This window comes from Spinacia oleracea, chromosome 4 (genome assembly GCF_020520425.1).
Source record: "Spinacia oleracea cultivar Varoflay chromosome 4, BTI_SOV_V1, whole genome shotgun sequence".
Taxonomy (NCBI): Eukaryota; Viridiplantae; Streptophyta; class Magnoliopsida; order Caryophyllales; family Amaranthaceae; genus Spinacia; species Spinacia oleracea.
Genome location: NC_079490.1, coordinates 9,613,226 through 9,629,861, shown reverse-complemented (window position 1 = coordinate 9,629,861; position 16,636 = coordinate 9,613,226). Strand labels below are relative to the sequence as shown.

Sequence of the window (16,636 nt, the reverse complement as noted above, 5' to 3'; positions counted from 1 at the left end):
TTCGAACTTTGATTTTTTTTATTCCATTAATGGTGATCTGGGTTTGAGAAATTGTGTACTTGACGGTGATGATGATACTTTAATTTGGTATTTTGTATCACTATCGGTCTATGACCATTAATTTCGTTGATGTTTGAGAAATTTATACTTTGATATAAAGAAGCTAGGGAATGTCGGGAGAACAGAGGGAAGTCGGAAAGTGTAGGGGCTGTAACTCCGGAAAGTGTACTCGGAAAGTGTAGGGGCTGTAACTCCGGCGGCTATAGTGGCTATGCTATTTATTACTGCTTGTTTTGTCTGCAAGTTTTTCTGAAGTAGAGCCTAGAACAAATAGAAATGGAAGAAGTATTAAGTTATATACTCCGTAAAAAAGATTTACCCTCTTATACAGTAGTAAGCTTATATTAATGAAAGATACTCCGTAACCCATTAATTTTTATTTTATGGAAGGTAATAGTAATACACTATAACACTTATAACTTAAACAGATGACAGTACAAGGAAGGTTTCCATAGCTCAACAAAGTATATATATATACTCGTAGGTTTCCTACTAACTGTAGCCTGTAGGCGTGCTCTTGAGAACTTAACTTCCTTTCAAATATATAATAATTTCATTTATAAATAGTTGCATCGTTTTGACTTTTAACATTATCGACAACTCTTGTGTAAGACCGCTTTATCGAAAAGACCCCTTTGAATGCTTAACTAATTGGTTTCATTGTTTACCTAATTAGTTCCAGCGCTTTACTTATTAGTTTCATTGTTTAACTAATTGGTTCTAGGGCTTAACTAATTGGTTCTATTGCTTAATTAATTGGTTTCATCGCTTAACTACTCAGTTCCCTTGCTTAACTTATATGACACATTGACACCAAAGTGGTCTTTTGTATAAAACTGCCTTATGTAAATGTTTATATAACATTTTTCACATATTTTGATTTGACCCTAATTTTCTACTCGTAAATAAAAACAAATATTAGTATGTAAAATGTTATCGAGTTTGTCTTAATGTATACTTTAAATGCATAAACTTTTTTTAATTTGTGACTAATACATACTACCTCCGTTTATAAATATCTTTACAGTTACTATTTGCACAAATATCAAGATAAATGTGAAAAAGTTGGTTAAATATAATAAAATATAGATAAAGTAAGATAAAAGTATGAAAATATGGGTGAGTGTAAGGAAAAAAATTGAATAAAATAAGAGAAAAATTGTAAATATTGTGGGGTTAGAATGGTAAGGTAGTAAATTTTCATGTCCAAAAAATAGAATAATCAAAATGTAAAAAATATTATAAAACGGACTAAAACGAAAGGGTAAAGATCATTTTGAAACGGATGCAGTAATTATTAATATTGATGGTGAAAGTTATTTGTTGGCAAATGTAAAAGTCAAAACGATGCAATTATTTTAAAACGGAGGAAGTACGTAGTAAGAAATTGTGGTTGGAGAAGGATCTTGGGGGACGTACACGGTACACTTTGTCATACGGCCTTTCTTGAAAACCATGATGAGGAATGTGCGTAGGAAATATTGAAAATGGATTTGGATTTGCTTTGCAAAATGGTTGATATATATAAGACTGGCGAAAGTCTTCTTTGTACTGCCGTAAAGAATGGAATTAACAAAGTTGTTTTGGAGATCTTGAAGTTTGCTCCGCCTTCTTGTAGTTTTTGCCGGTCTTCATAATAGCACTCCCTTAGGCTTCTTAAGCTTCTACAGTTCTACTAGTAGAGATATATTCGTGAACCTGGATTCTCCCTTAGTGCTTGTTTCTCCCAAGTGTGAGCCTTCTCCCTCTAAATTTTCTAATGTTTTTTCATTGAGTTGATATTCTTGGATTGAGATTGTTCTTTCTGTTGATTTCTGAATTGGTTTTTACTATAGGCTCCAAAGCTTACTATAAATTCCGGAATTCCTAGAGCAAAGTACCAAAAATAAGCTTCAATATCAACTAACATTGGTGTACGGGAAGCCCTACCGGCAAGCCGGTAGGACATCTCCTAAACAGCTGTGACGAATGCACAGTCACAAAAGGGATACCACGCCTGCAGTCGGTACCTTGGGTTTACAGAACCCAGCCGGCATTGCTCTGACATTATCCATCAGTCAGACCCGAAAGAGAGGATCCGGAACCAAAGGGTAATAACCCGGATCATCCGTACAAGTAACCCGTCTATATATACGGGCCCCCATCAATGCCAAAGGTACGCAATTCAACCCCAATCATTCTTACAAGCATTTATTACAGAGCTACCAACATAGTCTGACTTAAGCATCGGAGGGGTAATTCTCGGATCACCCCCGAGGCTAGTTAACGGTTTCACTGTGCAGGATCCAGTCAGCAGTCACAGTCAGAAGATAGGCATCCTTTCCCTGTTCCAAGTCCACAACCGGAACAATTGGCAAGCCATATTATTCTCAACAATGCCGATGCAAAACTTGAGCTAAACCGTGTTTAATTTGATACAAGTAGTTAATGCCTACCAATTAAAAAGAAAATCAGTAGAAGTCCTTACTTCCAACCCATAGTTCACATAATCACATTGTCAAGGGAAAAAAAAAACTTACATGGACAAGAAGACTCGGATCATTCTATGTGTGCAACTCTGCCATAATTACAATGATTGGCAGGGACACGTAGTCTGTCGAGGATTAATCTAACATGTAACCTTCTACCAATACGAAAGGAATGATAACAAGAGAGGGTCTCACTAAGACAACTACAACAAATTGTTGCTTGCTCAAGCCACCCAAACGCGCTATATAAAAAGTAACATTTGAAAATTTTGAACAGACGTAACATTTGAAAAATTTGAAGGTCTAGAATATTATACTCCGTATAAAAGAGAAATGGAAGAACAAGGATTTTGAACAACAAGGGTGTAATAGGGAAGCACCATATAATGACTGCTTGAAAGTTCAAAGATAGCCAATGTATGCTAGGAGCCAACATCACCCGTAAACTATAGTAGTATTACTACAAAATATCAGCTAAAGCATGCTTAATACCAACTAGCAATAAAGAAAATCACCACAAGGCATACTATACTTCAAAATTCAGAGGCCTAGCTGCACTCATGACCTCGTAACAGCCGCAGAAAACATTCTTGAACCTGGGAAAAATATAAGGATGATCAATTATAAATAATAAAAATATAAAATCTAGTACATAAAGTTTATTCAGCATATCTACCTTAATTTCTTTTTTTATCACCAAATTTCCAGCTCCTTGTACACTTCAAAGCATTCATCAGTTCAGGTTCCAAAGACAACAATGTCCAATCAGCTTCCCTTCGCTCAGTGCAGTATGCATCAGTGTGTCTCGCAACAGACAGAGGAATAGCCAAGAAGTCGCGAGCCATCCTAGAAAGCTGAGGATACTTGAACCCGTTTTCTTTCCACCAGTCCAACACGCTGAAGTTCTCCATCCGTGGTAAGACCGGCTCTTCCAGATACATATCCAAATCTGACCATTGAGATTCACCATTCTTAGATTCCACTGACTGGAAATACTCTTTTACTACATTCAGGTTTTTCAGACTATTATTACGATCTTCTTTTTGGGCATGTATTCTAGACCTTCTATCATCCTCATCCTGATCATCAGGATCATCATATTCCCCTGACTCATCACTTGAATAGCTCAAAAGGTACTCCTTTTGATCACATTGCACCGCGTAGCCATCATATACCTTGCGAATGTTCTCTAAAACAATGGTTGCACATGAGTCAGACAGACAAAACTCTAAGAAATTCCTTATTCAAGATCTCGAGCATTTTCAGTGCCACAAGACTAACAAATGCATCTGAACTGGCCGACTCATGAACAAGGTAAGCCCGAATCTCCTGAAGGTGTGGTAGAAACAGATTAGGTGTTGGCCTCCTAAACTCAAATAACGCTTCAGTGATTTCATCAATTCTCTCTGTAATTTTGCAAATCTTCCTGATCTTTTCCCGTCCGTTCTTAGAAAATTTTCTTAAAGCATGTAATAGATTACAGCTTGTAAGATTCCATAAAGGCAGTGATTTGGACCAACCTGACAATTTAACTTTGTCAACAATTTCATCAATCTCCTCGAATCCTTTCTTAACCATACAGCTTATGACATCACAACTACACTGCACATGAAACAATTGACCATTCATTGGGAGCTTCAACCGTTCATGAACATTTTCCTTCACAATATTAGCCAAGTCACCAGTTCCTGCAGCAGTCAAAGAGAGTATTTTGGTCTCAATATCATATTCTTTCAGAGACTTCAAAATGGCTTCAGATGGCAGGTCCATATTCACATCGGAAACACCACAATACTTAATAACCCATTTTCGGAGTTTCCAATCATCGTCGATGAAGTGTGCACTTAAGCAAAGATATTGATCGATTTGATCCCGTCGTTTCTTGTGAACAAGTAAATCCACCGAGAGACTGATTTGTCCAGCAAGTTTTGAGAAAGTTTCCTTCGCGATACATTGCTCTGCCTTGTATAATTTCAAGCAATTACGCTCAAGGATCTCAAACTTGAAGTTTGAAACCAGGTCAGGCTTGATGTCATGAATTAAATCTATGAAAGCTCCACCACAGATCGTGTGTGGTGCCATTTTATGATAACATATCAACTTTGCAAAGCCCTGTCGGGCATCTTCTGCTCGCTCCTCGTCAGTTCTGTTAGCCCTAGACGGCCCTGACATGTTATCCTAAGGAAAGGAAACAAAGAAATACTTATCCATAAAATATTCATAATTTATTAACACGCAGTAGAAGGTATAATCTCTACATTGTTTCATCTAATCAAAACAAAAAAACAGAACAGGTGTTCCAACTTGCGAGAATCTAATCATTTGTCATTTGGTTGAGTACTTGAGTGTAGGGAGGTTCATTGGCAATGGCATCCTATTTTCATGTGAAGTATAGAAAACTGTTTGGTTGTGTATGAGAAGAAGAAATTCCCATGTAATGTTTCACTAGGGGAAACTGTGTAAGTGAATTCCTTCATTTTATGGGAAATAAAACTTCACAAGAATAATGTCAACAAAACAAATTTACTGTTTTCCAAATCCAAAGAACTTCCACTTTTGTTTCGAGTCAACCAAACAAGCACGTAATGTGTGATATTCTACATTTCTACCCAAGGACCAAATTGAAATATGCATAGTTTATCTCTAACATAACTTATTATGTGATTCATCCGTTCCTTTAACATATTTCTTTACTCACGTGTGCCAATGCATAACCATTAACATCTTCAATTATCAACAAAAATAAATTATAAAAAAATCCATATCTTGCAAATATATATTGAGATGAATCTACTAAACAAACTCTTTGGATGGTAATAAATCATATTTTCCACTTCATACTCAACCATTTGAATTGTATATTTTAGTATGCTTGTTATGTTTATCTAATTATCTCCGATCGAAACTTAGAATTACCCGAATTGGAGTTTTCTTTTTTTCATTACAGAAAACCATCTCATTGCTGATGTAATCTACTTCAATCTATCAAATTATTCTATCAATAGCATAAAAATTGTTCCCTAATACGTAGTATCACCAATTAGTCAAATTGGGAAACATTTTTCTTCGATCGATCGAAAACTAGTTTGAAAGGATCTTCAAAATAATAAGTTCCAGACATCATCTTCAATTTATACCAAAATTATTTCACGGGTTCCGCTGACAACTAACAACTACGAATTTCTTGATTTTGTACAACAGACCACAAAAAATTACACTTACAACAAGTATAGTTTTAATCCAAATACAGCACACAATCAAGAACAATCAGGCAAAACTAAGGAAGAATTACTCAATCTTGACCAGAATCAGAAATTTAAGTGGGGAAACAAATAAATTGTATTGAAATGTTTACTACTCCGTACCATATAAAATTAGCAACTTTGCAATTCACTAAAAAATTAAAGCAAGAAAACGTCAAAGAATTATAGAGTAAGAAGTATGAAACTGACCTGGTCCAGAATTCTGCAATTGATTACCGTCGATGAATTGAAATGTGTTAGGGTTTAGGGTTAAACGAGGTTTTTTTTTGGGGGGGGGGGGGGGGGGAAACTTTTAAGTGAGGGTTTAACGAGGGATGGGAGAGGATGAAACTATTAAGGTGCTTAGCAATTGCCACGTGCCCCACCTTATACTGCAATTTAGACTTCCAGCTCGTTTTTTTTTATTACCCTCAACTAGAGTTGGCAAAATATGACACGACACGGACCGGATACGAAAAAAGCGGGTTAGTGTCAAGGTTTACAACCCGTTTAATTAAACGGGTCAACACGACACGACACGTTTAATTAAATGGGTCGGGTTAGTGTTGAGATTCTCAACACGAAACTGACACGACTTAAATCGATTAAGAAAAATCAACCAATAATTTGATGTAATCGGTTAAAAACCTTAAAATAAAGCCAACTTTATCGAGCAAACACGACAACACGACACGAACCGGACACGAAAAAAACGGGTTAGTGTCAAGAGATTATGACACGATTAGTTAAACGGGTCAACACGACACGACACGTTTATTAAATGGGTCGGGTTAGTGTTGAGACTTTTCCAACCCGTTTATATTCGACACGAACACGAACACGACCCGACACGACACGTTTGCCAGCTCTACTCTCAACTAGATATTGAGCTCGTTCTATATACTCCCTCCGTCTCGTTTGGTTCTTTACGTTTGATATTTTTATCGTTTAACGATTAATTAATTCGCATAGTGATTCCTTAATTTTTTTTATTTAAACAAGATAAATTACGATTATTTATAATGTTTTCACTTTTATCAAAATTCTGATATTGGAAAATGAGAAAGATTTAATATTCTAATGGAAAAGTGTGAGAGATTAAATGACTCAATGAATTTAATTGGTTAAAATAATAATTGGACACAAAATTTGATAGTATACTAAGTTATTTATGTGATAATATAAAAGGAAATGTAAAGAACATTTTTAAAATACTCAAAAAGGAAAACATAAAGAACAAAAATAGACGGGGGGAGTAGTAATTATTTAGCGGTTTTTTTAAGTCCTAATGTTATCGGAGGTTTGTGATTTTAAAGGAATATATGATTTAAATAATGTTAGTGGAATTCGAATGTTGAAAAAATATATATAAATTAAATGGATTAATATTGATTAAGATGAAGTGAAATGGGTTAAATGAACATTTATAAACTAAATGGTGAATTAGTGTATTCGGGTATTTATAAATTAATATAGATAAATGACACATGTTATTTAATTATTTATAAACTAGTCTTATATGCACGCGATGCGTGCGAGTGTATTAAAAATTTATGCTATTACAACACCTTCAGTATAATTATCTTTCGCCCAGTTATGACCTGCCCTAAACTGCCCAAAGACGGAGTTATGATGCCAGAAAATCTGCTCAGAACCACAACCAAGTTGGATGTCTTCAACCAAAAAGATCAGAGTTGCTACCCAACGCCTTAGATTTCATCACAACACAAATAGCAAAGAATAAACTATGAATTGATATGTATAAAAGCCTTTCCATGATCATATGACACAAAAGAAACAAAGTCACTGATTAAGATAAACCACATTCCTATAAATTTATCTAGCATCACAGCCATTACACCATAAGGAACATATTTTCTCCTACGGAATTGGTATTTGGATGCAACCTAACATTCACATCTATATATAATGAATTAAAGTAAATATGATATTAGTGTATTTAACAAAGTAATTCTCGGTAGTAGGAGAAGTCGTCTATTTGAAAGGCTCACGGCAAGACCAATAGATCGACCTACAGAACACTCCCGTGTTCTTTATCTCGTCATAGCAAGAAACAATATACTTCATGCACATGCATGTAAACAACCAACATTCCGCAACGCTATCATAGTTGGAATAACTATGAAAGAGAGATATAAGAGCTTCAGTGTGTGTAACAATCAGATCATAGATCATTGATCTCACTGAAATCCTCTAAGATAAGGTAAATTATCATCATCAACTCTAATCAACCCACAAATTAGTCACATAAAAACATAATTTTTGAGGAAAAATAAAGCTGAAACAATAGTTTTTCAAAGGTTTACTCAGAGTTCCAAAGGTCAGAAACTCTAGTCCACACTAAGTTATCGGGTCCATGAGCACGGCCCGAGGAACGAACCGATCGCAACTCACTTTGGTGTAGTACACATGAAAGATCTAACTCCCCTTCTGCTCCCCGAGCCTCCTGATTGTACTTCTCACGGTTTCTGCACTGGCGGTGCTGTTATTCAAACATAGAAAACAAATAAGTAAAGAAATAAAAACAAAGAAATTATGTATAATTAGCATAAATGGATGCATAAAACTAATACCCCAATCAACAAAACGTCACAAATGTGAACTACAAACTCAATCAAGCTATTGAGTGGAATCCTTGGTCACTACCAATAGTTGTTGGAATTTCGAAAGATGCCTTCAGAGTATCTGTGAATCAGAAGCCTAAAAAAGTTTGTTGTTTGACACTTCTACCAGCTCTTAAGACGTTGTATGGGATCTCAAATCGTATCATATTCATTTGTATCAGACAATCAACTCTAATCTGAACTCTGAAACGCAAGTATATGTATATGAACTGCTGCTAATCTGCTATAGACTTTAGTGTTAAGGGATAGAGAATACATTTCATCAATTTTTTCTAGGTCATTTTATGGGTCTAAATATATAAATATTTTGTTTTTATTCTGGTTAGATTAGGCATCTCCTTCCTCTGTTGTTTTTCTTATTCCATATGAGTGGCGTTGCAATGCTAGTACTTCACCTATTTCTATACATGTATATGTTGACCTAATAAGGATAATATCACAATTATCATAAGTTGAATGCTGGTATGTTGGTATTTAGACTACTTTCTGTTTATATTAACTGCATGCCAGCTGCAGTGTTGCTGAAGCAGAATAAACGTTGTATCACTAGTAGAAAAAACCCTTGTTGCAGCGGGCTTTTAGACCCCTGTTGCAGCGTACATCGTATGCTGCAACTGGGGGGCCTGCAACAAGTATTGACTTGTTGCAGCGTACAATGTACGCTGCGAAAAGTACTTTTTTGCAGCGTACATTTGCATGTACGCTGCAACAAGTGTGTAAAATTAGGCAAAATTCAAGACTTGTTGCAGCGTACAAAATGATGTACGCTGCAACAGACTGGTTTGTTGCAGCGGGCTTTTATTTGTACGCTGCTGCAACAAACCAGTTTGTTGCAGCGTACAAATAAAAGCCCGCTGCAACAAACCAGTCTGTTGCAGCGTACATCATTTTGTACGCTGCAACAAGTCTTGATTTTTGCCTAATTTTACACACTTGTTGCAGCGAACAAGTATATGCCCCCTGCAACAAAGCTGTGCTTTTGGCGGGAAAATTTTAGTTTTATTTATCTATACCTAGGGTGTCTTGCACCAAATATAGGAACCTGTCAACAACAATAAATAAAATATCGCAACCTGTAGAACAAATATAAAAAATAATAACTGGTGTTTTGTATACATATATATATATCCCAAAACCAAAGTGCACGTACTACATTCAAATATACGTTCCAATTTCAATGTACGCATACATTTTAATGGAAACGATTGTTCTATAACAACTAAACCACCTCGATCAAGCGCGCTCAAGCCAATAGTAAATACTTGCGGGTAAAACACTTAGCCCGTTGCTCACTAACCACATCAATTTCCTCACTAGTATAGGCGCATTCCTCGGAGTGTAGACCTTTACAAAAACAGAAATTTCAACTAAGCATTAGATTAAATTCAAATTAAATATCACACTTTAACATTCAAGCAACTAATAACAATGTCCTAATAGTCTTGGAAACTTAAAGCTAAGCATATTAATCATGTAAAAGGTATAAAATGAATTCTTAGGTTATGTAGCTCAAATTTGGGAGCGAAAATGTCATTTTAGCCTAAATAAAACCTATAACGACCCAATGAGCCTTAAATGTGCGTAAATAGATTGGAATGAGTCTTAGAAAGTTAAAACTATGCATATTAAACATGTAAAAAGTTTAAAATGAGTCATTAGGTTCTTTAGTTCAAAGTTGGGAGCGAAAATGTCAATCCAGCCTAAATAAGACCTATAACGACCCAATGAACCTTAAATGTGCATAAATAGATTGGAACGAGTCTTGGAAACTTAAAGCTAAGTATATTAATCATTTAAAAGGTTTAAAATGAGTCCTTAGGTTCTTTATTTCAAATTTGGGAGAGAAAATACTCATTTTAGCCTAAATATGGCCAATAACGACCAAACAAACCTTAAATGTGCATAAATAGATTGGAATAAGTCTTGGAAACTTCAAACTAAGCATATTAATCATGTACAAAGTTTAAAATAAGTCCTTAGGTTCTTGAGTTCAAATTTGGGAGCGAAAATATCATTTTAGCCTAAATATGACCTATAACGAACCAATGAGCCTTAAATGTGCATTAATAGATTCGAATGAGTCTTAGAAAGTTAAAACTATGCATATTAAACATGTAAAAAGTTTAAAATGAGTCATTAGGTTCTTTAGTTCAAAGTTGGGAGCGAAAATGTCAATCCAGCCTAAATAAGACCTATAACGACCCAATGAACCTTAAATGTGCATAAATAGATTGGAACGAGTCTGGGAAACTTAAAGCTAAGTATATTAATCATTTAAAAGGTTTAAAATGAGTCCTTAGGTTCTTTATTTCAAATTTGGGAGAGAAAATGCTCATTTTAGCCTAAATATGACCTATAACGACCCAATGAGCCTATAGGTGCATAAATAGATTGGAACGAGTCTTAGATCGTTAAAATTATGCATATTAAACATGTAATAAGTTTTAAATGAGTCCTTAGGTTCTTTATTTTAAAGTTGGGAGCAAAAATGCCTTATTTTAGCTTAGATATGACCTAGAACGATCAAACAAGCATTAAATGGGTATAAGTAGATTAGAATAAGTCCTAGAAACTCAAAACTAAGCTTATTAATCATATAATAGTTTAAAAATGAGTCCTTAGGTTCTTAAGTTCAAAGTTGGGAGCGAAAATGTCATTTTAGCCTAAATATGACCTAAAACGACACAATGAGCCTTAAATGTGCATAAATGGATTGGAATGAGTCCTAGAAAGTTAAAAATAAGCATATAAAACATTTAGTAAGTTTAAAATGAGTCCTTAGGTTCTTTGGTTCATAGTTGGGAGCGAAAATGTCATTTTAGCCTAAATATGTCATATAACGACCAAACAAGCCTTAAATGTGTATAAGTAGTTAGAATAAGTCTTAGAAACTTAAAACTAAGCATATTAAACATGTAATAAGTTTAAAATAAGTCCTTAGGTTCTTTATTTTAAAGTTGGGATCGAAAATGCCTTATTTTATCCTAAATATGACCTATAACGATCAAACAAGCATTAAATGGGTATAAGTAGATTAGAATAAGTCTTAGAAACTTAAAACTAAGCATATTTATCATATAATAAGTTTAAAATGAGTCATTAGGTTCTTAAGTTCAAAGTTGGGAGCGAAAATGTCATTTTAGCCTAAATATGACCCATAACGACACAATGAGCCTTAAATGTGCATAAATGGATTGGAATGAGTCCTAGAAAGTTAAAAATAAGCATATAAAACATTTAGTAAGTTTAAAATGAGTCCTTAGGTTCTTTGGTTCATAGTTGGGACCTATAACGACCAAACAAGTCTCAAATGTGCATAATAGATAGGATTGAGTCTTAAAAAGTTAAAAATAATCATATGAATCATGTAATAAGTTTGAAATTAGTTTTTAAGTTCGTTAGATCAAAGTTGGGAGCGAAAATGTCATTTTAGCCTAAATATGACCTATAACGGCCAAAGAAGTCATGAATGTGCATAAATAGATTGGATTAAGTCTTGTAAAGTTAAAACTAATCATATAAAACATTTAATAGGTTTAAAATGAGTCCTAAGGTTCTTTATTTCATATTTGGGAGCAAAAAAGCCTCATTTTAGCCTAATATGACCTATAACGACCAAACAAGCCTTAAATTTGCATAAGTAGATTGGAATGAGTGTTAGAAAGTTAAAACTATTCATATTAAACATGTAATAAGTGTAATACTCTGAGAAAATATGTAGCTTTTCCTATTTGGTTTATTGTTCACAAATCAGGATCTTTGGACAACAACAAATGCTTATTAATCCAAGAAGCTTTTCCTATTTGGTTAAAACCCACACATTATTCACAATCTTCAACTTTTGTGATAATCATAAATCATAATGGACAAGCACTGTAGAATAGAGGTAGTCTAGATGCCTGAAAAACCTATAGCCTGGATATCGAACCTCCTAGTTAGATGAAAGCTCATACCTGACCAGATGCGGCCAATCCATCAGTTAAAAGAGAGACAGCCAACCACACTTGCATACAGATTTGATGAGCAGCCATAGCTAGAGGACCTTGACGAGCAGCCATCGAGGTCCCAATCGTCATAGTTATCAAAACAGCCACAGTTCTTCCAATCAGAAATCCACCTGGAAAAAAGGTAAACATAAGGAAACAGACGGCAATCCAAACATGTACGAGTAACACTTTAAGTAGGTACAAACAATGGCCACTTAAGCAGACTAATTTAAGAAGTTTGTAATGGTGATTATTAAGTAGAAGGTTATTAAAATCAATGTGTTGGATAAAGAATCAAAAACAGAAAATAACCATAAACATTTCTCTGACACTCACCAGATTTTAAATAGACCCCAAACTTCAGATCTCCAAATTTTGGAGGTAATAATATTACTCTCTTGCTAAGAAACCAAATCATCAAGAAGCTACCTATGTATCTGGAGCACAAACAAGCAGCATGATTACCAATATAGTTAAAAGAAAGCCGACTAACAGACTTCAGGAAGAAAGTGCATACTGAGACACAACGGTGGCAGTGGCTGCTCCAGTGACACCCATCTGAAAATAATTTATGAAAAGCGGGAACAGAAAAACAGCTGCAAGATTGGCAACACCTGCATGCAGATCATCAATGTACAGACATAAAAAGTCAAAAAGTCAATATCTACACCTGCATTGGCCGTATCTGATCCCACAATAGAATTCAGTGAAGATTTACCAGTAGGACTATTAGAAAGAGCTAGCTGGCTAATCTGAGAAGTAGCAGACTCCAGAGATTGCTTTAAATTTGGATCTTTAACATCTGTCTCCTCCATATCCTCATCAGCTGAATATTTTGAGTTCTTAGCTCTATGAACGACAGCCTACCAAAGCCGAATTAACTAATCAATCTTCTGTTAAAAACTTAAAACATATATACAAATGGGGGGGGGGGGGATTATACTATTTTGAGATTGAGGCTATCACGAATGATTTATTTTCAGGGATGAAGAAGCTATGCTGACCTAAAAATTATACTCACAAGCAAGAATGATTATCACCCGGAATCTACACTACAACAAACTAATAACCGACCTTACATATCATATGGAAAAATGGTAGTTGCAAAGAGATCATTGACTTCTTGGACTCTACCGAGATCTCACAACTTTATGAGAATAACTGGGTACGACCTCTAAGAATAGTACTTTCATGAAAAAAATTGTTACACTTTCAAATTAGGATGTCTTTTAAGCAAAAAGCTTGTAATGTGGAACAGAGATGAAGGCCAAAATATAATCATAACGGGAAGACCAGAACTCGTCATCAAAACATGATTTGGAATAAAGCAAGGGAAGTTAAGCCAAACCAATGAGTCAGTGACAACAACTGTACACTACCTCACTAAGTCTATATACAGGAAAATCTAGCAGAGGATGCGCATAGAAAATAGTTGCATTGTTACATTGATTTATTTTGTCAGTGTCTCTCACATACTCCTACCATGTTAGGCCTAGCTACAGTGACTGGACAAACGAATTGAACAAACAAATTAAACAAACCGTAAAAACAAATTGAACAAACCCTAAAAACGAATTGAACAAACGAATTGAACCCTAAAAACGAATTGAAAAAATGAATTGAAGAAACGAATTGAACAAACCCTAAAAAAGAATTGAACAAACGCAAAGAACCCTAAAAACGAATTGAAAAACCCTAATTCTTAAAACAAAAATCAGGTAAACGAATCGAGCAAACCTAAAAGAGGGGACAGGTAGCCGCGGCGAAGAGGTTGACGGAAAATAGGACGCGAGCAACTTTCTTTCTTGAAACCACCGGCTCATGTTTCATTATCCAATCCCACATCTAATAAGACCACACCAAATATACTTGTGGAAGAAATCAAATTACTAGTCGTCTTATAATAAACAATGATTACATTCATGATACACAGACTACCAAATAAACAAAAATATCACATAAATGGAGGAAAAGATTGGCATTAGAATGCAGAACAATGAAATCCAACTATCTAATGGAACCAATTACAAAAAAATTTTATATATTTGATTTCCAGAATTCCTTGCTTTTCTACACAGTAACTGGTTGCAACATGTAATTATCTTTGCTCAGGAGTTTCTTAGCATAGGAAAAATAACACATGAAAATGAGATCCTCTATTAACCAAACCATACAATCGAATCTATGAACTGAATCCCCAATTAAAAGCTGACCCATGGTTCCTTTGCCAATCCCCCCCACATAAAAGGCTTTAAATTCAATCAAAACAAACAAATTCACAAGCATAACCAACTCAATTATACAGTAGCTCACACTTTATCATTACTTAATGGAAAAACCCAGTTAATGATGTTCAAATTCGCAGCAACAACAACAACAACAAAGAAAACTGAAATTGTGCATAAATTAAGGTGCTTAAGAGAAAATTTTACCCATTGTTAATTTGGCGACGTTTGGAGTCGACATCTTTGCTCAATCGAACCGCCTTCCTTTTCCGCACATCAAGAATAGGACTCAAACAAACAAAAAAAATTAAATGTATGAATCCACCAAAATCAAGTTCCGCAATTCCAATTGATTAGAAATTGCAACTCGACATCTACAATACCAAAACCTAGTTGTGAAATTGGAATCGAAATCAAAAGGCAGAATGATGATAAAAACTGTACCTGGATTTCTTCCCGGTGTCGAATTCATGTGCATTTATTCGAGTTAGACGATGGGCATCTCTGCGCCAACCCAAACCCTTTTCTTCCCCAATTCCCTTTTCCATTAAATCTCTTTCTCTCTCGCTTCTAAATTTGGCGCGTCACTTTAGGATCTGATTTTTAAAACCCTAATTCTTAAAACAAAAATCAGGTAAACGAATCGAGCAAACCTAAAAGAGGGGACAGGTAGCCGCGGCGAAGAGGTTGACGGAAAATAGGACGCGAGCAACTTTCTTTCTTGAAACCACCGGCGCGAGCAAGCTAAGTTTTTCCTTGGAACCAACGGCCGAGCAAGCTAATAGGTGGCCTCTGGCGAGGAGGCTAGAACCACCGAAGAAGAGAAAGGGTTTTTTTTTGAGGGGATGACGCAGGGAAAGTTAAGGGAGAAGAAGGGAGTTGAGAGTGAGAGATGCTTAATTTGTTTTGAATTAGTTTCAACGAATATTGCAGCGAAATTTTTTTTACCCGGGTTATTGCAGGGGGCTTTAACAAGTACGCTGCAACAAAAACGAGCTATTGCAGCGGGCTTTTAAAATGTACGCTGCAACAAACTTTTTTGCAGGGAACAATTAAATTGTACGCTGCAATAACCCTTTAAAGGGTTTGACCCGCGTTGACCGACTGGTTGTTGAAGCGTATTAACACATGTACGCTGCAACAAGGGGGTTGCAACAGGGGTTTTTTCTACTAGTGATATATGCAGCACCTTTACCTGATATACATAAATTCAAAGTGGTTGGATAATCATTCTAATAGATTAATAACATTCTTCTTTCTCGTTACTTATCATTTTTTCTTGTTCTTCTTTTAATAAATTCCTTCAAAATCAAGGCTTTCTAATCGGCGTTTCAAATGAAAATGATATTCAAGTACTACTGATTTTACATCTCAAAAATCCATCTATAAATTCAATTTTTTTTCCACTGATTATTCTGCTGGCCTATTTCAGTTGAATAACCACTATAAAGCATTAAATGAAAACATCTCACACAGTTGAATAAGAAAGTATGTTTCACAAAATTTAATCAATTAAGTTGGTAATAAAAAATTATATAAAATAATTATAAGGCAAGAAAAAATGTTCGTAAAGTTCGTCTAAGGAAAAATTAGACATCATCTCCATTTAAGAACAAAATACAATTTAATACTCATGGCCATACGAAAATATAAATTGTAATACTAAAGTAAAGAAATCAAACAATGTACGGAGTAATAATCATACCCTTTAAACAATGTACTACGTGATACTTACGCGCATAATTGGTTCTTCTTTTGGCATTTTCGCGTCCTTTTTGTTACGGGGTGAGTGATTGTCCTTGTTGTCATTTTTTAACCTTCCATCTCAACATTCGATCTTGCATAACTTTATCTTCATTTTCTTCTATCATAAAACTCCAAAACTACACATTAAATTATCAATATTATTACAATGTTTAAATCTCTAATATTATTATAACCTTAAACATATTACTTAACCAAATTACTTTTATTATTTTTTCTTAATTAAAGTCATAGAGCATGTAGTCT

The 16,636-nt window shown here is 34.9% G+C and overlaps 2 protein-coding genes and 2 non-coding genes across 4 annotated transcripts; all 4 read right to left on the bottom strand.

Annotated features, from left to right (window-relative positions):
- Positions 1–2,876: 2,876 nt before the first annotated feature.
- LOC110776909 (zinc finger BED domain-containing protein RICESLEEPER 4-like) lies at positions 2,877–6,071 on the bottom strand. Its single transcript, XM_021981482.2, has 3 exons — positions 5,981–6,071; positions 3,205–4,706; positions 2,877–3,124 (listed from the first exon to the last, which is right to left on the bottom strand). The coding sequence occupies exon 2, from the start codon at positions 4,698–4,700 to the stop codon at positions 3,741–3,743; it is 960 nt and encodes a 319-aa protein (XP_021837174.2). The 5' UTR covers positions 4,701–4,706; positions 5,981–6,071; the 3' UTR covers positions 2,877–3,124; positions 3,205–3,740.
- Positions 6,072–7,525: 1,454 nt separating this feature from the next.
- On the bottom strand, positions 7,526–7,664 carry LOC130460525 (small nucleolar RNA snoR80). The gene has a single exon (XR_008920381.1). It is a non-coding gene; the product is annotated as a small nucleolar RNA snoR80 (small nucleolar RNA).
- A 265-nt stretch (positions 7,665–7,929) lies between these two features.
- LOC130460503 (small nucleolar RNA R11/Z151) lies at positions 7,930–8,015 on the bottom strand. Its single transcript, XR_008920360.1, has one exon. It is a non-coding gene; the product is annotated as a small nucleolar RNA R11/Z151 (small nucleolar RNA).
- A 78-nt stretch (positions 8,016–8,093) lies between these two features.
- On the bottom strand, positions 8,094–14,397 carry LOC110790615 (protein DETOXIFICATION 45, chloroplastic-like). Its single transcript, XM_056841345.1, has 7 exons — positions 14,139–14,397; positions 13,120–13,264; positions 12,919–13,015; positions 12,738–12,838; positions 12,369–12,532; positions 9,691–9,759; positions 8,094–8,273 (listed from the first exon to the last, which is right to left on the bottom strand). Exons 2-7 carry the CDS (start codon positions 13,214–13,216, stop codon positions 8,094–8,096), a joined length of 708 nt encoding a protein of 235 aa, XP_056697323.1. The 5' UTR covers positions 13,217–13,264; positions 14,139–14,397.
- Positions 14,398–16,636: the final 2,239 nt, after the last annotated feature.